Source organism: Orbicella franksi, chromosome 13 (genome assembly GCF_964199315.1).
Source record: "Orbicella franksi chromosome 13, jaOrbFran1.1, whole genome shotgun sequence".
NCBI lineage: Eukaryota > Metazoa > Cnidaria > Anthozoa > Scleractinia > Merulinidae > Orbicella > Orbicella franksi.
The window spans coordinates 1,650,094-1,672,587 of NC_138157.1; the positions used below are offsets into that span (position 1 = coordinate 1,650,094).

A 22,494-nucleotide genomic window follows, 5' to 3' on the forward strand; every position below is an offset into this window, starting at 1 on the left:
GCCTCAAACTTTTGATGAGACCCGAAACGTGCATGTACCCTTCGAATAGAAAGAGTTGGTTAGAAGGCAACAAAATATGATGGGCTTCTATAAGGACAGTTAGACCTTGGATAACGGAGGAAAGTATAGTTTTGTCAAGTTTGTGTCAGCAGTTTGTTTTCTATTTTTACTCAAGCTGAAATGGCTGAAGAATAAGAGTTTCTACGAAAGTATACTCATCATTTTACCCGACAATTACATGTAAACTGTCTGGAATACCCGATTCTGTTTTGGGGATTAAAGAATAACAATTACCTCTTGTTCTGTGCCATTCGATTCGTCAGAACAGATGGCTCAAACACGAGGACGTCTGGCTGTAAGCCATCTATTCAAGTTCTGGGTGAGGACCAAATAGTGCTCTTTGAAATGCAGTGCAAGCGTGTTAATTGGTAACTCGCAAGCCGCCGCTAAAAATTTCTCGACTTCCTGCGAAGGTTTAACTAGCAGACATGATGTACTGTCATTGCGGCTCAACCCCCGTCCCAGTGTCTCTTTTCTTCCTGCCGGGAATTCGATAAGAAGTACAGAGAGGCTGGGAAAAAGGTTGACAGCGGCTCTGCAAGATCCTTGCGTACCAACTAAGACTTCTATAGTGTCATTCAGTATCGTTTTGTACGCCGGGGTTGGACTGCCAATAGTACGCAGTCTTTGTTTGCTTGAAATGTGATGTAATCTATCTTGGTACAGTGCGCAGTATTACTACGATATAACCTCTGCTACTGTACACCTCATGCAAACGGAAAAGTGAAGACACAATTTTAGACTTTGCAAATGATAGCTTTATTCGGAAGTTCCTCAATATGTCTATTAACTCTTAAACCTTTCTAGAATGTTAAAAGATATATTTGAATATATATTTGAAGTTAAAAGATATTCCAAGTTCAAAACGACTGTATCAATTAAAAGCGCTTGAATTTAAATCAAGGCGTTAAGGCCTATTGCATTCCCAATTAACAATCAATCAATCAGCACTTTAGGGGTCAGGGTTAGGGTTAAGATGGTTTTCTGCTGTAGAAAAGGATTTTCATTTATCTCTAGTTTCCACCCTGAAAGCCAGGGGCTCTGTACAAACCAGGTGGCATACGTGCATCAGAGGCAGTATCTCTTTTTCCACCCTGAAAGCCAGGGGCTCTGTACAAACCAGGTGGCATACGTGCATCAGAGGCAGTATCTCTTTTTCCACCCTGAAAGCCAGGGGCTCTGTACAAACCAGGTGGCATACGTGCATCAGAGGCAGTATCTCTTTTTCCACCCTGAAAGCCAGGGGCTCTGTACAAACCAGGTGGCATACGTGCATCAGAGGCAGTATCTCTTTTTCCACCCTGAAAGCCAGGGGCTCTGTACAAACCAGGTGGCATACGTGCATCAGAGGCAGTATCTCTTTTTCCACCCTGAAAGCCAGGGGCTCTGTACAAACCAGGTGGCATACGTGCATCAGAGGCAGTATCTCTTTTTCCACCCTGAAAGCCAGGGGCTCTGGACAAACCAGGTGGCATACGTGCATCAGAGGCAGTATCTCTTTTTCCACCCTGAAAGCCAGGGGCTCTGTACAAACCAGGTGGCATACGTGCATCAGAGGCAGTATCTCTTTTTCCACCCTGAAAGCCAGGGGCTCTGGACAAACCAGGTGGCATACGTGCATCAGAGGCAGTATCTCTTTTTCCACCCTGAAAGCCAGGGGCTCTGTACAAACCAGGTGGCATACGTGCATCAGAGGCAGTATCTCTTTTTCCACCCTGAAAGCCAGGGGCTCTGTACAAACCAGGTGGCATACGTGCATCAGAGGCAGTATCTCTTTTTCCACCCTGAAAGCCAGGGGCTCTGTACAAACCAGGTGGCATACGTGCATCAGAGGCAGTATCTCTTTTTCCACCCTGAAAGCCAGGGGCTCTGTACAAACCAGGTGGCATACGTGCATCAGAGGCAGTATCTCTTTTTCCACCCTGAAAGCCAGGGGCTCTGTACAGACCAGGTGGCATACGTGCATCAGAGGAAGTATCTCTTTTTCCACCCTGAAAGCCAGGGGCTCTGTACAAACCAGGTGGCATACGTGCATCAGAGATAGCATCTCCCACCCACCCTGTATCTCGTTTCATGTCAAGAAGGGCGTCGGCTCCCAATAGCATATGTTTGCCCTTTCTTGCTGCTTCGGCCGTCAACTCTGCAGATGAGGTAGCCCATAGTTGAGAAACATGTAGGAGAATTAACAAGAGTTTCATCTTGCTAGGAGATGAAGGAAAAGACTCACAGTTATTCACAACAGACTGCTAAACTAAAGGTAATCGCTCGTGCTAGTTCTTGAATTGGTATCATTTGGCAAACGAGCAGTATTTGTGCTAATTATTAGCTTAAAAGTAGCAAATTACTTTACTGGTATGCTTTGTACTATATTACTAGCCTTCTGTAAAATTACTATTATTGCTTTAGTGGTTTATTTCTTTACTTCTTCGCCATTCATGAAGTAAAATCCAGGTAGATAGTGGCAAGGAGGCCTGAAAAGAGCCACGAGGGTTATAACAATAGATCCAGCACAATTTCGTGATGATTCGTTGACTTTGTAGGTCGTTTACTCGAGCTGGGTTGTGTGGAAATCCGGTCGTCTAGCTACCTAAATGGAGTCAAGCTCTAAGCTGCTAGCTGCCGTCAGTTGAATTTAAACTTTTCAGACAATAATTTGTGTGATTTGCATTTTCATGTTTATTAGAATAAACTTCGAGATATCGTCCCACATAGGCTCGATTACGAACCGCTCTTCGGGGGAAGGAGTCCGCAATCCTCAAGAGAGCAGCGGAAATCAAACCTAGTTCCTGACCCATCAAATCATCGTTGTTTTATACTGGTACATTTTTCTGGGATTTGAGAATTCATAAGGTATAGCATATTCCACTTTGGCTTCCATTTGTTCGCGCGGTAAAAAAAATAATGCGAAAAATGCTGGCACAATTTTCCGGAAATAACTCTGACGCGTGTCTGACTGACTAGTATAACAAAGTGATCTGAAATTATCCACAGTATCGACCTTAATCACTCTCTTACAGTGCTGGCAATGACTATGTTTTATGGTAGTTTACCGATGGAAAGTTTTCCAAAGAGGTATGATAAAAATGATAAACAAGTTTTCAAACAAAAGAGTCTATAGATTTGAACAGTGACAGAGAATATAATTTATTGAAATGTTAAAGAGTTATTGTTGACAAAGGTTGTATACGCGGCATAGAATAGGAAGGAACTGGACCATCGAGACATGAATCAATTACTTCAAGAGTTTTTGGTTATATCAACCGTGAAGATGAATATGATACTCGATCAAAGTCCTTACTGGTATATCGCTTGTCAGTAAGGCCTCGTCCTGTCATTAACAATGAGCTGTAAATAGGAAAAAGTGCCAATAAATATGATCTAATTGAGTACGTACCTTTGCGGCATGTGAAGGACTGAAAAGTCTTTCGAAGTCAGAATTTATCCCAAGTGTGTCAAAAGCCGATACACGGTTTGACTGTTTAGCACGAGAGGCTTTCAGTTCTTATAAGAGTCCTTGTGTTGATAAGATCACAGCGTCTTTTGTCTTAATATTCTACCGGTTAACATCATTTTAAGTAGCTTGAACAAAGCAATAATTTGATTAGGAAACAGTATTTGTATCCGGTCAAAAAATTCACCAGTCGCTCAGAAAAAAGCCTTGAGAAGTCCTAACGAATCGCTCCTACCATAAGCCACTTGAAGATACCGTTACTTCCTATTATTGATACGTATCGATGAGCACTTGAAATATTACATGTTACAGTCAAACGTGAAAAAAAAGAAAGAGAAATCAACTCAAAATTTAATAAACCGCGAACCACTAACGACTTGACTCCAAGTTATGTAGATTTTTTGGGTTACGGTGTTGCGGGCTCAGTGACTGTTTGCCAGGCCTTTTGTGGGTGCATTCAATGCGGTGTCACTCGTATTCTTTAAGTTTTATTTCTAACATTTTGTTGCCTGTAATCACAATCTGGCCTCTTTTGGTTTTATCACTAGAGAAATAATGCCGTAAGAAACGAAGTATATAAGTTTGGAATGCGGTAAACCTTGCACGAAAATACGGAAAAATACGGAATGATTCAAGTATGGATGGAAGTGGTTTGATTTGTTCGAATAAATCAAACCACATCCATTTACTTCTCCTTCGAAGGCTAATTACTTAGGCTTCCAAGCGCACGCACGTGAATGTGTGTTAGTACAAGCTAATTAGAGTAGATTCACGTTGGCTAAATGTTTTCAGGAAGTCGATTTTATTACGGCGTGACTTTTTTTTATCCTTAGCTTTTACGGAACTGAGATTGCTGAAGAGGAAATTAATATTGTAACCGTAAAAATTCTGCTGTCTTATCAGTGATCTCTTCAATCTATTAAAATGGATTAAGATAAAAAATATCATAAAGAAGGGATCTTCCTGTTTTTACTATCCAGAGGCTTGATCGTGGGTTGTTAAGTTCTTCGATAATGGATATTCATCCCATCGTTGAGGAACCTTGGAACAGCAATTAGAAATTTATCATGACTTCGGTGAACTAAATAAAACATCAGAGTTAGCCACCTTGCAGAAACCATTGGTAGGAATGAAAGATCAAACTTCGAGAATGAAACTTCGAAATTATAACATCCGTTTATTCGAAAAGAAAAAAAAAAATCCAGATCGCTAAACCAATTTGTTGTTTCTGACTTAATTTACCTTTTCCTGATATGAATATAAATTCGTAGGCCACTATTATCAAAATATGTTTTGTCAAATATCAGATTTGAACACCGTTTATTACTTAAAGCTTTTTTCATCTAATGAAGTAATCAGCGAATGCTCAGTATTCGTGATATCGGCAGTAAATCACACAAAGGGATATAAGTATTTCTAATGGAAAGCGTTTATTTTTTGAGGAAGCAAGGCTTGATAGAAGTGTCTTGTTCTCGTTTTTAATGAATAATTATAGTATCTCCCTTCCGATGGATAAAATTCATTTCAGTCTTGTTTCACTGACAAGACGTGATGAAACGACTGGCCAATCTTTTCAGATAACAGTTGAGACCTTGTCAATGGAATGGCGGATTGTCTAGTAAAATATTTTCCTTATTTCTTCATTTTCTTCGTAGTCCCAGCGGCTTCACGACTGTACATAATGAATGCTGTCAATAAACCACAAAGAACTAATTTGCTTGGAAAATTTATGGTGATACTAATATAAGTTGTAAACGAATATTAAAAAACAACATGTAATAACCAGAATAGTAATAAGAATGCAATGTAAGGGAAACTGAACTAAGATTGATCTTAACTTCGCTCTTAGGCGATGAAATCATAATAACTGCTTGTAGCTACCTCGATTTCATCGCTTTAAATTATAGTTTTAGTTTAATGTTTTGCCAGTAATTCAGAATTTTCTTGGGCAGGAAGTAAGAACAATTAACATTTATTCATCTCTCTTATGTCTGGAATCGTCCTCACCTTTAACCAAAAACTCAGCTGTAATTTTTCTAACCCACGCGTTTCTTTCAATACGACTGGGTGATTAAAACAAAAGATTTCCATTAGAAGAAGTGAGCTTTCCTGGAAGTGCTTATCAATAACTGCGATTATAATTATCTGTTTTTGTATTTACTTTCATGCTAAATGATAATAGAGTATTTTGCAGTGGGCTTGTTTTTCCGAATTCGGCCATCTGAAACCTCTAACTCTAACCAAATCCCGTTTTTCTTGAACAACGTTATTCAGTGCATGTAATAGATCTTAAAAGGTCTCGCTTTCTAGAAAAAGATTTTGCTCTCCCTCTGTGTCAGTCGACTGGAAAAATTTAATGTAGTTTGATTCTTAGAGTTGTATTCTTAGGAAGTTTTGTTTTTGGAATCGATCTCTGATTAAATCACGATGGAGAACTACCAAACAGACCGAATCCGGTTCTGAAAGTGTGACTGATATCAGAATAGTAAAAAAAAGCGTTATCATCAGAAACTGAGTTTAATGAGGTATTCATAAGAAAAACAAGTTCTTATGCAACGACCATTAATTACAAGACAAAAAACGCCTTAGCAATGATCCGCAAACCAGGAGTAGCTGTGTAACTCCGTGTAGATGAGAGCTTAGCTAACCACAGGTGACCCACTACCCACCTAAACAACAGATAGGGCCAGCTATAGTCTTAGAACTTTTAAGTGTGTTCCTTGGGCAAGAATACTAACAATCAGAATGGTAAGCCTAATTTTCGCCATCTTTAAGCCCAAGGCGAAACACTGAGTCATAAGATTTCCCGGTTTTCATTCTGCATTTCGGAGGACTCTGGAGGGCTTCACTGAATCGCACAAACCGGTGCCGAGTGTGGATTCCGATAACTCAATGTTAGTCTGTTTTCAGTCCGGTGAAAGTAGTATCGACCGCTGCTTTCATGCGCATCAGTTTGTATTAAGCAAAATGAAATAGGAGATTTATCAGAACCTTTAAATTTCGGCGCTCTTGGTAGTGAATCATGCTAGCAAGGTGATTAAACAATATTTGTTAAGTACTTCGTTTTGTCGCAAGCGTTTGCTTGGGTAAAAAAGTCAGGTTTCATTTATTTTCAAGGTTTATTTACACCAAATAAAGGGAGTAAAAGGTATGTTTGTGCTTCTACTTGCTCGGGAAGGTCGTCACATACTGCGTTTAGTACACGACGATAAATTGGGGTAATCTCTTGAAGACGCACTGAGGAAACAAAGCCTCGATATTGATTTTCTGTACTAGTCTTGTTTTTGAATGGTTCCGCATGCATGTTATAACAGTTTTTGATCATAGTAAAACTCTCTTAAATTTTTAAAGATGAAACTTGTACAGGGGGTGGATAAACCAAATATGGAAAATTCAAGAATCGGTCTTTTGTTTTGTCTATTGATTAAAACTGAACGCTGACAGCCGTTGGAAAACAAGGACTGTGACACAAGATTTGTCATTGGGACCTGGACAGATGGCTAATACTTCACAGGAAAAAGGGAATCAGCTCAAACAAAAACTGAACGGGCCGGAGAAGGTTACTCCCATCAGAAAACTATTACACTGAACTTATACAGCTTGGGGTTCAAAAAAATGTTGTTGTTTATTAGGTAGGCAATGCGCTCAACTACACCTAGCTAGTTCACAGGTGTGCCACTTATAAACTGTAAGACTGAACAAGAAAAGAGACGTCTTCTTGTTTTGAAATGTTAGATTTTAGTTTGATTTCATTTGCTTTAAAATTCACCCATCGGCAAACTGAAGTCAGAGCTATTTGGCAGTTTTTAGATTTTACGTTTTCTTCTGAAGTAACGGCAAGCCGCCTATTGTATACATAAAAAGCTTTGTTTAGCTGATTATTCAATATCGCTTTAAAAATTAATTTTCTGTGTCACTCAAGTTCACAAAGTAAATGTCATTCAGCGATCAGTGAAACTTGTTTTACTATTTGGTTTCATGGTATCGTTAATATTAAGCTCTGGCTTGTTTGCCATTTTTGCTCAACTTTTACCCAATCTCTGATGTTCCCTACCAGATTTTCGTTTATATTGAAAAAAAGCTACAACATGAGAAAATAATGTAAAAATAATAACACTATCGGCTGTTTCTGAATCGCAAAAGACATCCCTAAATATATTAAATGCACAAGAAGCCCAACTAAATAGCCCTTCGAACGCCTGGTGTGTACGATCTTTGCGTCAATAATAAAGTGTACCATCGTAACTCCCAAGACTTGGTTATGAAAAAAGATCGCGACAGCTGAAATTTTCACAACTGACATTAAACGATACGAGAAGTAACAAAGTAAGAGCATCAAGATCTGTAGAGATTATCGAGAGAGTAAAAAACAATTTACCAAACATTGGCTTTAAACTGCCTTTCAGAAGGACAGTATTAAGCAGTACAACAATGAACATGAATAAAACTAAACAACAAGACTCGTCGGAGGAAGAGAGACCTTTCGGGTTCTCGTCTTGAGACAATAAGGAAGCTGTTATTAAAAATTGTAAGAAAATATAAGGCAGAACTTATCACGAACATTTCAGCTTATCATCTGAGATGAGAAATGTCAAAAATTTTGATAAAACATAGATAACAGTCCAATTTAGAAGTTGTAAAATATTGACGGCACCACGTGAAAACCAGCAAAACAGACAATAGAGAAGAAGTTCATCAACAAAGTTACACAAAAATGGCCACTTGATATATGCGGGGTTTGTGAAGCCGTGATTACTACACAAATATATTTTATATGGGTAGAACATTTTTGTAGCCCAACTGGCAGAAAAATAACCAGTTAACTGCTTAAGGGTATAAAAAGTAGTTGTCTTGATTTGTGTTAACCTGTTCACACTGTCTGCAGAATTTGCAAATGCGATATTATCTAACTTGAATAAAGCAGAACAGTAGAACTTACATGTATTCTTTCACTTACTGAGGGGATATTTTCAATATAATATGAAAACCATAACTTAAAGTTCTTCCCTTAATTTGGAGAAAGAAGTTGCCTGCTTTATATAACTTTTATAAACTAAAGCACAGGGGACACCTTAGGGACCGTTCATTTTTTATAAGGTAGGGGGGGCTGGTGGGATTTAGGGGGGCGGCCCATGCGAAAAAAAATGGCTTTAGAGGGGGGGCCATCCCAAAAAAATAAGGGAAAAAGGGGGGGTCATGTGAAATATTTTAGTAAAACTTTAAAATGGCATAATGTTTGAATATCAAAAAAATTGCTATAGAATAAACATAGAAGGCAGGATACAAATTTATTACAAACTTTGCTTCTGCTTTAAAAAAACGTTTGGCGACAAAAAGCATTTGTAGCTACTGAAAGAAGTATTTAACACTGTTATTTTCGAATGCAACTTTCACTGGCACTCATCTTCATCTTCGCTGTCATCGAGTTCTTCGTCGCCGCTTGTGCTGCTATGGGAGTCTCTTTCACCAATGCTGCAAGAAGCAGCAATGCTTTCGGTCAGAGTGTACTCTTCAGGGCACATGAAGGTGTAAACATAATCTCTGACTTCCTGCTCAAGGTTGGTGGTGATTCTGTTTCTTGCAGCATTGGTGAAATAATTCCCTTCCAAGAGCTGAGCGATATATGGCCCATCTCTTCTAAATAACGACGCGGAAACATCCTCAACTTTAATACACTCTTCCGGGACGGCCGTTCTAGGAGGGTACACAAGGCATTGTGGAAGATCATTTCCTAGTGGGTTTCCAGCACAGATTCCATAAACTCGTTGGACGTTATTTTCAGTCCGCTTCCTCTTTCTTTCATTTGACTTTCTGCGGTTTTCTTTTTTCCTTCTCCTTTTGTTGATGTGCTGTTTGAGTATGCCCTTGAATATGCTGTTATAATTGCTCTTCTTATTTTCTAGTGCTTCCATGTCCTGCGTGACCTTCGTCAACTTAGCTTCTATACATTTAATCTGTTTCACATTAAAACTGTGGGCAAATTCTTCGCCCTACTTTAAAGCAAGCCCATTGGACTGAAAGAGGGTGGAATCGTGTTCCTTTACATCTTTCAATATGACATTCAACTTTTCCACCCTTGCTCTGTGCTCTCACCCAGAGAGCGTTGCTCTATTTGCAGATTAGTTTATTGTCAAATCAAAGTTTGTGGTGGATTATCTTCAGCATCTTGAAGTGCTGGAATTTAAAAGGAAAAAGAGAGCAGAAGAAAAGGCAAAGTTAAGTAGGGACGCAAAAGATAAATCATATGAGGATTATCCTTGGACTGAGTTGTGCGAAGATCTAACCAAGCTTAAAAAGCTACGTGTCCCAGAACTAAACAAGTACTTGAACCACCATGGGCTGAAGCAGCATTTGAAAAGCAGCAAGAGTGAGAAAGTAAAGGCAATTGTAAGACATTCATGCTTGCAGCAGAAGAGTCCTCTCAGAGCTGGCCAACCAACACTGAGAAATGCCAGGACATTGACACAAAATGACAACAGAGCAAGTGTTGACAACAGTGAAACGGATGAAAGTGACAATGATGAGTATGACAGTGATGCCATTGACTCTGGGGGAGAAGATGACTCTGGTGACGTCATTCTTGCATTCATCAATTCAGATGAGGAAGATGCCAATGAGAGGCCAAATGCCACACGCTCAGGGCGAGCCATAACTAGGAGATTCGAAATTGACTTCTCTTTCTTTTTTATTTGTTTTTTTAAACAGCTCTCTGTAGTATAGGGATTGTAAGTAGGGGGATAATAGAGAAATATTAAAAAAGTTGAAATCTAAAAATTGTTTGTTTAATTTTTTTTTGGGGGGGGGTCATCCCAAAAAATGACCGCTATAAGGGGGGGGCCATGTGAAAAAATTGGTAAGCTGTGGGGGGGGGTCATGCGATTTATAAATGGTGCTTCCCAAATCCCACCAGTCCCCCCTCCCTCGTAAAAAATGAACGGTCCCTTATTTAACCAAATCTTGACATTTTAAGAGATGGATGTCTTGCGGCAATGCTGGGGGTCTAGATGAGGCGGCAAGGATCTCAGTTATGAGTTAAATTTCCGCCCATTTCACATCTCTCTGTAACTTAAGCAGATCTGGCATCTTTTAACAGATAGAAGATCAAGAGATCTTTGAAGATCTGAGCTCTTAAATGTGACAGCAAAAATTTGGACCAATTTTCAGTTGTGGGATCCATAATTAGTTAGCAATGAGTAAAAGTCAAATACAATAGTTTTAATCTTTGTCGATATCTTTATTTTACATGTTACATTTCAATTCAGTTTGATTTAATTGAACATAACAAATACGTGAAAATATAGAGGAAATACACATGCATACTCCAGATTATAACTTTTGTTAGTAACGATTTTTATGACATTATTTATGTGAGTAGACAAATTAGTTTGAATAAACAAACAAGAATGTTAACAGGGTAACTCAATTTAATCTTGTTTGCAATCTGCGAGGAGTGCTTGGTTTTCTACTCGAGTGTAAACGCCTGTCAACTTAAGCTTCCATAGCCGTATCAGCGTCAAGAATGAAGCTTTCGCTTTCACGATCCTCGTTTCCAGCCTGACAATAAGCCCTTGCATAGAGGCACGCCTTCTCACGGAGACTTGGATGACGCTGTGGTAGGAACAACAAAGCAGTCGTAAGATATGTGTCTAATGATTGTCGATTGATGATTATTCGATCTCGTTGCACAAACTCGTCATAACGAGTTCATGAAAGCTCTTCCGCGTTTCGTAGGTAAACTAATCTAAGACATTTGGATTTAGAATTTGTTTATTTTACTGAAATCGAAGTCATTTTGGGAGTACTATCAGTTTATTATGATTAATAGCCCATACTTATCTCTCACAGACTTTGTTGTGTCATGATGACTGAGTAAAGTCAAGATGTTCCATTTTCTATATTGAAAGTAACTTCAATATCAATATCTTATCGTGGGAAGTGTGGTCGAGTGGTCAGGACGCCGGACTTCGGGTCCCGTTCTGAACACTAGCTGGTGTTACTAGTAACTCTGTAAATATTCAATGCAACTAGCTGCCTCGCACCATTTTATGTTCATTTACATTATTTGCTTGTGGGCAATTGGCGTTCGTGCTGTTTGCTCCAGTTTTTGATCCTAAACGTACTGACGAGACCCAACCAAGTCGAAACAGCTGTCCGTCCGCTTTCAGCGTGGACTCTACTATGTCGTTGTCGCGTTAAGCTCTCTAAGTATTATCAGCTCAGCCAAATCGTAATCTATTCTTTGGCGGATTAGATCTCCTACAGATCTTACATATACCAGCAGTATTGCTGTTTGAGAACCCTTGGCAAATTTGCATTTTGTTTTATTGTTTGTTTCGGGGAGTGGTTAATGAAGATATTTCTTCAGTCAAAAAGACGTAAACAGAGTAAGAGTAATTTAGAAAAAAAAAAGATCTAGGATAGTTTATTACAACGATTTGTATTGTATAACGGGCATAGACTCCCTACCTTTGTGCTGTTGACTGCAAGGCAATGATCTTACTTTCGGACTTAACTTCACAACAAAAGCCCTGGTTTCCTCCATGTCTTTGAAGACCGAAGACAATTACTAATCATTGTTTGAATTTAGATGAAAAACGATAAACATAAAAATATCTTTACCTTAATCTGGCGCTCAGAAATGCTGTTAGGGTCACCTTTCGGTTTTATCCATGGAGTAAAGCCTTCCACACTTTGAAGAATGCAACTTACTAGTAATATACCTTGTAGAGCCAACATTAAAGAATTCATGATACTTAGAGTGATAGACCGCAGTCAGCTCTTTAGACGAAGAAAAGCTAATCCTAGCTTGATGACCCTTTCTGGCCCGAGAACACGTTTTTATAAGCAAATCTGCAGAAACAAAGATTGTTCCCAGAGGCGGAAATTAGTGATCTCAGTCAATGTTTTGTTCTACAATCCTTACGGATGACTATTTTAGCGTAACACACATCGAGAGGATATGAAGTACAAAGATGACAGTTACTATACCAGTTTTCCGCTACCACCATAGTGACTCTAAGGTATAATTAGTGGTATATCATAACAAAATTTTGTTTCTGTAGTATTTTGAGACAAAATGATGTTTCTCTCACGTCGGAAACCAAGTTCTGTACACCATCCTCCCTTCCAACTTTAAGGATGTACGAAAAAAGTAACTGGACTGAGCTGAGAGCCAGACATACAGACAGACAGACAGACGGACGGGCAGACAGTCAGTCCGGCAGTCAGTCAGTGAACAGACTGATAACTGGCTGACAAAAGGCAGACAGACTGGTTAAAAGATGGAAGTTTTAAGGTGGCGAAAATTAACAGTTTTGCTTTTCAACCTTCAAGAACTATGTCCATAATTATCGCTTCAACACGACAATAAGGTGGCTCAAAACAGTTTCCAGCAGTAAGATTTGAATGGGTCATTATAACCACTCTTCATCACTTGATTCTACAATCATGGTATCAAAAAACTGCCCAATCATTGGTGAACACGTTGTTATCATTTTCGTCATACAGTAGGTTACCATAGCAACAGTATTACCTGCTAAAAACAGCCTTAATTTCAGCTTGAGGGTTTTATGATTCAAAAACGGCACGGTGAAATTTTATATTATCAAAGTTTGATAAGTATGATTAGACGCAACTTTTGGCAAAGCTTAAAAAAATTCCGTACATAGCGTTCAGAGCCACCTTAAAGTTTTGAGCCACCTTAACTCGTCTCATTTATGTAGGAAATATGCGCCCTACCTGCTACAAAATGAAGCCATATACCAAAATGTGAATGTTTAGTGATCAGTTTAAGATATACCTAATGCGCCGATCATATTTGGGAAATGGTCAGGTGAAATGCGTAAAATAAACATTGGAGGATACCGTTATTTGAACCTTTTGTAAGGTAGAAAGATTTCAATTCTTGGCTAACCTATTAAATATTCTCGAGAACAGAAAATTTTAGTTTCATTTCAGTGTCAGGCAAAAAGGTCACAAGGAAAGCTAAAACTGCTATCGATACATTAACAAAGGAGTCCATAACTAAAGTGCTGCCTTAGTATTCACAGTCAACATGCACAAAGCTTAGCAATGAGCAGAACACATCAGGAAGGGGGATGATCAAGATAAGCTGCCATTGCTTATTTTCGTGTTCTCTTATTTAACAATTTTGATGGATTCTTCCTGGCATTTAATTTTTGAAGGGGTTGTTTGAGTTATTTCTCCATTCTGTGCCTACCTCGAGATTTCAATCATGATCCCGGCTCGTTTCTCTTAATGTTAGTGTCGAGAATTTGAATGTTGATAACACACTCTAAGAAACCATGAGAGAATTGGGAGAACGAATAAAAAAGTCAATTAAAAAACAGCTGGGAGAAAAAAGAACTAATTCTTCCTCAGAGCTCTGTCAACACTCAGACAAAAAAGTTTCTTATTCTCTTTTGCTATGTTTTATTGACAGTTTCCTAGTCTTTCAACTTTAAATTTTGACAAGAAATCTTTAACAAGGAAAATAATAAAAAAATATTCAGTTGAACTTCTAGTCCTTGTGCCATACATGTAACACATTGAAGAATTATTGATTTGTGACGCTCTTCAAATGGGAATATATCGTTTGTCCAAAGGTCTATCCTTCTCATCTTCTGCAGACATCTTGCCTTCGTAAGGTGGCTTGTTTGGGCAATAAGATCTTGCCGCTGAACAGATCGTCTCAAGGCGTAGGAAAAAATCGTTCTGTTGGGAACATAGCAGTAGTATTACAAATAAAAGTCTAAAGCAAAACTCGGTACCTAATTTACGCGTTCGTGGCATGTGTAGTCACATGGTTAGACTTACTTGTAAAGCGACTAAATCACGCTTGGATAGGCACTATAAAAATATTATTTATTGTTATTATTATTCATTACTTTTCCATACTGTGTGCTGAAACGTCCGAGTAATTGATGTAGTATCGTTTCAAAACAGAGCTCCAACAGTCGATCGACTTACGGTTGAATAAAGCGATAAAGATCAATTTGTGGCCGGGCTCTAATCGCAATTAGTTTGATGTTGATTCTGAAAAAAGGGGACCAGTTACATAGGCGAAGTAAATTAGTATTTAACATGGGGAGCTGGCGAGGAACCAAAGGTTACTCTGATATAATCTTATTCGGATACTTTTTTTATGCTAGAATAAAAGTTACTGACTGTATCATTAATTTCATTTGTAGCAAATGTGTATGCATCTTGTTAAGGTTAGTTTAAGGGCCAGTAGTTAGTTTATATTAAGGGCCAGTGGAGGCGTTTAAGGACCTCTTTTACATCGATCGTGATACATGTATTTATAACCCAGGACCGTACTTTCCTTTGGCGTTGACAATAACTCTTTGGCATTTTCATTAATTCAGTGTAAATTGAATTGTATGTACCAAAATAGTTAAGCTTTGCGCGCTTTCGAAGAACCTTTTTTTTTTATAATTATTAGGACTAGTGAAAATGATATTTAAGATGAAATGTTCTGCTTGCTGTAAGCGTGGGTTCGTCGGCTACTATTTGTCCCTCCCCCGTAAGCATTTTTTCATGTTGTCTTTTATGTTTATGGACCGAACTCAAAATTTACCATCTTTCATTATTTATCACCACACAGGAAAAAGTATTCATTTAAATACCCAGGACCGCAATTGCCTTAAATGTGTCTTATCGCATTTTCCTAATGGATGGTTGGGGTGCGTTTTCACGCCGCTTTTCATCAATCTTAGGCTGGTAAACCGTGCCAAATTACTACATTTGTCATTTCGAGAACTCACCAGTTTACTAGAAAAACGCCTCAAGACAAAACACAATAGCACCTTCTAAAGAAAAAAAACTGGCGACAAAAATAACAACCTCCTTAATCAAGACTACAAACTTTTTATGTCAAGGTTTATTTCGTAAGAAACAAACCAAATCATTTCATTTCCTTTTCCAAACTTGCTGCTTGCTTGCTTAGTAAATGCCTTTTCTAATGAAATGATTTTTTTAATAACATGTATTACAGTGAATCTTTGTCAGATAATCTCCTGCACAGTGATAGCTATACGGAATTCATTTCTTGTAAGTCAGTTCTCAGGAAATTGTTAAGAGATTATTTCAAAAAAATAAACAAAACTCAAACTCAACGCCTGGCACAGAAAAATAACAACACATTCAAGGGTTCTAAAAATGTTTATTTTGTTAAGGTGTGTACTTTTCAGCTTTATATTTGGAGATAGAAACAACAACATTAACTGCTACTTATTCAGGGGGTAAACATTTCCCATTTTTAAACATAAAAAACATAAAACTATCCATTTGTACAGCATACCTGACTACTCACATCCGATCTTTTCCCACTTCTCCATCCCCCGGCACCGGCGGTAAACGACTGACATTGAGGTAACAGAACTACCACGAGAAGAAAGCTTAAGCTCAGTACAAGATACCTCTTGTTACACATCTTGTAGATAACCCAGACCTGGTCAGGTGCGGCGTGGTGTACAGGGACAAACTGGCCTTCGTCGATACAAGTCAGTTAGGTCCTATGCGGTCTGTTTTAAATGCACCGATCTCTACTCAACTGCGCGCACTTCCGCCATTTGTTGTCTTTATGGTTCCATTAAGTCTAGCATCTTACGTTTTCTAATTATTAAATGTGAATAGATATGATTCTAAAACAATATATTAAGAAATAAATTAAAGCTTTTAGAGAGCTAACATTTGAGAGAGATTTATCAAGGTCCAAAACTAGTTATTTATTCACAGCCTACATTTTTAATCTTCTTGCAAATGTGAAAGCAAAAATTTCTGGCACCGAGATTGAGGTTATTTTAGATCTCAGATATCTTTATACCCCTTAAGATAAAGTATTTGTTCGTCTGAAAACGGTTCTCGAATCTACAGGATAAGAAGTTAGCTATAGGGAATACCCAACTAAGTATTATTAAAGGAGAAATAAAGACATAACGTATGATATTATCCGGACCCCAACAGAGATCAAAAGCTCGTCATGAATAAATGTATTCTTTGAATTTCTACACCACCCAGTTTGAACTTCATTAGCAGTAGAAGATTATGAAAACCCAGGTACACATTTAACACAAATCGGCGAGCAAATAATGTAGTTTTAAATCACTTACACTCAAGAGGAAAAGAAAATTGCAAAATGATCATTGCCTGTGGGTTTACTCAGCTGCTCGACTAGTGATAATCTATTTCTTGTCAAAAATTTTTGCATCGTTGAAATGATTTGTGCACTTTGTTTTCATTACAAGAAGAATTAGAAATGTACTTCCTTGTTTGTCTCCGTAAATCATTCATTTAAAGAAAAATTTTGGCGTGGTAGGTTGCCTTCCTTTCTTCAAAACGACTTAGCTTCTTTTATTATTTATTTCATTTCGAAACCATCGACAAACTAAAAAAATATATATATATAAAACTCGCGTTGCGTTTATTAATATTTAAAATGAATTATGCTATAAATATACCCCTACTTTTGTGCGTACATTTTAATCAATCATCAGAGGTGATAAAAACATTAATTAGTCAAATCTTTTTCAAGTAATTATCAAGCTGGAACCGCAATCAAAAATAAACAAGATTTGCTGCCGCTTTTTCAATAAGCACTCAAGGTGGCATGCGTAAAGTATTTTCGACAAACCCTCTTCATTTTTCCGCGACACTACTTTAAAAACAGACTTTACTTTATCAAATGTAGGCTTTTGTTATATGAATAAATCCGTCATTGATCAATAGCAACCAAAACATTAGTCAAAATTCTTTCTTATGTGATTATTAGTGAGCAAACTGCAATAAAAAATTAACGAAGTTTAGCTTTGAAATATCTAAAGAAAGTATGAAATGTAATTTATAAACCGAGGAAGCTCAGTCTTGTTTATAAAAGAATAAAGACGATCAAAAATATGGCTTCCCGAAAGCAAGATTCGTTCAGAAAAACAGCGGTGGAGCAAATAAATGTAAAAAATTTTGGATACGTTTACTGGAAAGTGAGGGCGTAAGGTATTTGTTTTGGTGATTATAGCGTTTAAAAGCACTTTATACGTCTATGAGTACACAACTACAACATTATTTTTCATAAAACTCGTAAATATGTGGGAAAAAGCTTTTGTTGGCAGTCGCTGTGGACCTTCCTGTGACAACGAATCCAGTTTAATTGAAGACAGACTTCCCACAGGGGCAGAAAACATAAACTTCGCAGTTTTTTTTAAATATTTAGCTCCAAATTCAATTTACATGCAATATGGCGTTCCAGAGCGACTTATACTAAACTGTTCGTCCAAAGCGAAGGTAACTTCTCGTTTCAAAGTTTCAGAATTGGAGATTACTAATAAAACTTAAAATGTTGTCAGTTCAGATACCAAGATTCACCTTTAATTTAATTTACTAGGATTCTAAAAAATACCCCAAATTTATCTTAGCTACATGTAGAAAAAGTAAACAGTGATCTTAACTGCGACTTCCCTCAAGGTATTTCAGCCTAAAATATACAAAAAGGTTTCATTTTGAATTTAATTATATTTCTTTTCACTTCTCGGCATTAATAACATTCTTTTTCCCAGTACACACAGCCTTTGTTGTTGTCAATTTCTGTAATTCACTCACGCTGACCTCTTTTTCGATATCGTTTTTATACGGGCAGATCGTAAAGCCCAGGGTAAACGACTCCCAAGCAGACGCAAGTGGAAAACTTGGGTCTACTTGCGACTCCGTTTGGCCAGGCTTTCCGTGCACTTGCGTTGAATTGCGATGACTTGCGCTCACTTTGGTCGAGATCAAAAATAAACACGCAGGTGGACCCAAGTTTTTCACCGTTTGGCCACTCAACCCAAGTCAACACAAGTTGAGAGACGTCGATTAACCCATTATTAGCCAACGAAATACAGGGATATTTCTCACTTGAAATGGGTTTTTATAGCGATTTGTGTGTACTTGCGAGGAAACTTGAGAGTCCGTTTATCCACCCAACGCAACTCTCTACGCAAGTTCAACTTCCGGCTGCTTGCGACTACTTGCGAGTCCGTTTGGCCAGGGCTTAAATCACTAAAAGTGATCAGGAGCTAGTTAGTTTTCAGCAATGGTCAAAAAAGGCATTTCTTAACCCTTGATAGATATAACTGCTCTAGAGCAGTCGGCGCCCAACATTCGAACATTAGAAACAAATATGACAAATGAAAAATGACAACAAATGCTTTAAAATCCGAGTTGGCAGGGAAGCAACAAGTAAACCTTTTTTACCCGCGTTTCTGAGGTGTTGATTTCGGGTCTACTGTGAAACAATGTCAACTAGCCGTCAAAACAGAACTCTATCCCGCGACCAGCGGATTTTAAGTTTCCCCCTCACCCTCCCCCTCCCCCTCCCCCTCCCCCTTATTATGCGAAATAATGTGAAATACCCAAAATCTGACGAAACATTTGGGGGGTGGTTTGGCCCCTACGTGGTACGGAAAAGCTCTTCCATCTAAGGAGCAAAATGATGTTTTGGCAGATCTTCGTTGAAGTACTCATAACGTTTCCCATTTCACCAAACAAAAAAGCAGTCAAGAGTATTCCAGAAGTTATCATGCTATAATGGCGGGAGCAGTTGCCTAGCAAAAATCTCCTGTGCCTTAGTCCGGATCGAACCCGATACTCGCCAACTGGTTCTTGTTTACGTTGACCGTCTTATTCTCCGGTAAAATTTTTAATTGGAGAGGTATGCTTGGACTCAAGGTTATTATCTTGAACTCAGGGCTAAAGTGCGGAGTTAGCGTCAAAATGCGAAATATTCTATGAAGGAGGATGTACTCTAGCTAGTGCAACGGTAATTTGACTTATGTTGTAACTAGGGGGGATGAAGGGTTAGATAGTACGTATATATGAAGACATGATTGATCATCGCAGTTATACACACAACTTAAGCAGCTGTGAAATGAAAGCCTGAAAAAAAGTCAGGCCTGAACGGGATTTGAACCCATGACCTCTGCGATACCGGTGCAGTGTTCTACCAACTGAGCTATCAAGCCAACTGGAAGCAAGTCACATTGTTAGTTCGTAATATAAAAAAGCTCATATATTTGAACTGCGGAGAAAGACATGAAGACATGATTGATCATCGCAGTTATACACACAACTTAAGCAGTTGTGAAATGAAAGCCTGAAAAAAAAAAGTTAAGGCCTGGTAGCTCAGTTGGTAGAGCACTGCACCGTGCATCAGAGTGATGATGATTATGATGATGACGATGATCAAACAGATCGAAAACGTTTAGACTCATAATATAAACAGCTTTTTACCTTAAAGTTTTATATTTTAAAGACTAGATTAACACACAACAATTGAATTTGGTTTACGATTCCTTGCTTTGCGCAATTTATTAATTTTTGCCCAGTTTCTGGGCAGGTACTTGTCAATTATTAGTAACTGCTAAAAGTTTCACAACCTTCGAAATTAAAGCATCTTCTGAACAGCAATCATCTTAGCGATTTATTCGGTAATTCTAAAATCAATGTCTTTCACTGGAGAAGATTGGTTCCCAGTAGCGACTTTTCTTTGTTATTGCTTTGAGCCCATTTCTCGCCTGGTGCCTGGTGCCCTACAGACAGTCGCAGCTACCTCACACATTTCCAGCAGTTTATTTTCGGTCTGGAAGTAAACCAATTATATCAATTATAATTAAACATCATTGGAGGTTAGTAAGAGGTTACCCATGTCACTGGCCAACTGTCTCACAATTTAGCCACTTAGTTTATAAATATATGCACAACAGTTTCGTAATCACTCTTAAAATTTATGCGACAATAATCAATTTTAAAGAGGCAGCACTTGAATTCCATTGTAAATTTATTTTTAATTTTGCGTGTCCAAAGCTTAGAGGACGTTTATGATTATAAATTCGGAAAACGGCGCGAAAAGCATTTTACTCAATACTACACAAAATTAAAGCTGTGTTTATTCATTGAGTTTGCTCCTCGGATCGTTTCAAAACTAGTCACAAACTCTTATATGACTTTTCTGTGACATCACAATAGTGATTATTGCACTCCTAAGTCTGTCTCACATAATAACTAGCGCAGCCTATACTGTACTGTACAAATTTCAAATTAATCTCAATAGGTAGCCGGAAAAAAGTGAAGTTAAGGCAAAAGACACTACCTCTGCACAGCTGCTTAGCTGACGTTTTCCTACGCCCCCAGCTCCCATGGTGAAAGCCTCGGTTTGAAGAGCAAACATCGACATCAGAATTGCCACGACAAGGACCACAGTAACTACCTTGAAATTCATCTTGACGTTGAGTTATTTGGAGAAATTTGAAAGCAGACAACGGTGTACGGGAGGTTTCTCCTCAAACAAATGTGTAAGACTACAGACAAGCGATTCATTTTATAGGCGAATCGTGCTCTCGTCAACCGGAATTTGTATCCTACAAATTAAAACACAAGATGTAAAGATATAATTCAACTGCGTATATATGAACCGACGTATTACGAATGTGGTCTAATCTCAGATTTATTTCCTCCTTTAGTTCCCGTTGCTCGCAGTCAGATGTTAAGCATTTTATCGCATTGCTAGTCTATCGCAACAGCGAGATTATCACTTTCTTGAACCCGCCATCTCGTGTCACCAAACTGTCAAGAACAGCGCCGCTTTATTCAGTTCGTTATTCTACCGCGTTAATAATTGCTATCCGTGGGAATTATCGTTAGCGGTATCTCATAAGGACAGCCCTGAGGGGACAATTTTTTTAACAAATGATATTTATCAAGCAACGAAAGCTAGATGTTCGAAATTGGTCAAAATGAAAGTTTATTATCTCCATAAATTTGCGTCAATCTGTGCTAGGTCTTCCGCTCGGGGAAATTAAAATGATATTTACTCTCTACGGGCTGGCCTTTCAACTCTAAGTGGTTTGTTGGGTCATTTTATACGTCTTGGAATTCACTTTAGTTAGCAATATTGATCCGAGGGATCACTTAAAGCTTTGATATTACAGACTTTCGAGCTCAAAATGTAAACAAAATAGTTGGTGGTCAGTTGATACCTTCCATAGATTACTGCAGTTTTGTTTGTCCGAGTGGGTAGGAACATTCATTTTGACCTCGGGCTTGAAATAGCTAAAGAAACCGAATTAACGAATATACATTTATTTGAATGCATTCAGTATAGTAGTGATTTATCAGCGATGTTTTTACTAGAAAGACAACACAATAAACTGGAATGAGCGTATTACTGGTTATTTTGATACAATATTATTCTTTTCCTCTCTTTGTGTATTGGAATACAAAATCATGCAATAGGAGAGAGTCAAATTATCGGTAATCCTTGTAAAATCTCAGAGTTAGTCATTTCGATACGATCTAAAGAAAATCCGAGAGGATTCTCGGTTGGAAGTCAAATATTTTGGTTTTGACAAAGATATCTCTGAGACATGAGGCCATTTGTTATTCTGGAGAGAGCATCAAATGGAGAACTGGCTAACAATTGCGACAATAGGAGTAAATGGTAAAAACCTTTCTACACAAGTTAAAATGGTGTGTCCTCAGTTAAAAATGTCTCACGCCTTCTACTATTACACGACAGTTATCCTTGTTCAGTTCCCAATATGGAAACTTATAGACTTAGTGGCACCGACAGAATTGAACTTAATAAACATTTATCTGTTAGTAAATAATGTACGATGAAATAATCTTGATTTGTGGTTTGTCCTGCTGTGAAAAATGTGCAGGTCAACTTGACGAATAATGTGAAAAAAGAAACCCGGAAGTAACTTCACTTAGTGTATGCTGTGACATGTTAATCTCCTTTTTGCCTCAGTCATTGTCCTTTTCGATTTTTTTTTCGCTTTCTGCCGGTGTATAGTCATCATAAACACCCTAGATACCTGGGAAGAGAATTTAACCACCGACATTGCCTCAGTCATAATTTTTTCATGCGTGGAAATTGCATCAATCTTAATTTCGTTCTGGCTGCGCAACTACTTTCGTCGATCTACTACAACCAAGCAACATGAGTTGCC

The 22,494-nt window shown here is 38.2% G+C and overlaps 1 protein-coding gene and 3 long non-coding RNA genes across 4 annotated transcripts; all 4 read right to left on the minus strand.

Moving 5' to 3' along the window:
• Positions 1–1,073: 1,073 nt before the first annotated feature.
• Positions 1,074–3,611, minus strand: LOC145466228 (uncharacterized). The gene is made up of 2 exons (XM_081449962.1): positions 3,455–3,611; positions 1,074–2,262 (listed from the first exon to the last, which is right to left on the minus strand). The coding sequence occupies exons 1-2, from the start codon at positions 3,463–3,465 to the stop codon at positions 1,074–1,076; spliced, it is 1,200 nt and encodes a 399-aa protein (XP_081306088.1). The 5' UTR covers positions 3,466–3,611.
• A 7,227-nt stretch (positions 3,612–10,838) lies between these two features.
• Positions 10,839–12,382, minus strand: LOC145464930 (uncharacterized). Its single transcript, XR_014041471.1, has 2 exons — positions 12,131–12,382; positions 10,839–11,119 (listed from the first exon to the last, which is right to left on the minus strand). It is a non-coding gene; the product is annotated as an uncharacterized LOC145464930 (long non-coding RNA).
• Positions 12,383–13,874: 1,492 nt separating this feature from the next.
• LOC145466610 (uncharacterized) lies at positions 13,875–16,073 on the minus strand. Its single transcript, XR_014041958.1, has 2 exons — positions 15,813–16,073; positions 13,875–14,224 (listed from the first exon to the last, which is right to left on the minus strand). It is a non-coding gene; the product is annotated as an uncharacterized LOC145466610 (long non-coding RNA).
• Positions 16,074–19,759: 3,686 nt separating this feature from the next.
• LOC145465942 (uncharacterized) lies at positions 19,760–20,922 on the minus strand. The gene is made up of 2 exons (XR_014041744.1): positions 20,634–20,922; positions 19,760–20,123 (listed from the first exon to the last, which is right to left on the minus strand). It is a non-coding gene; the product is annotated as an uncharacterized LOC145465942 (long non-coding RNA).
• Between the last annotated feature and the right edge of the window lie 1,572 nt (positions 20,923–22,494).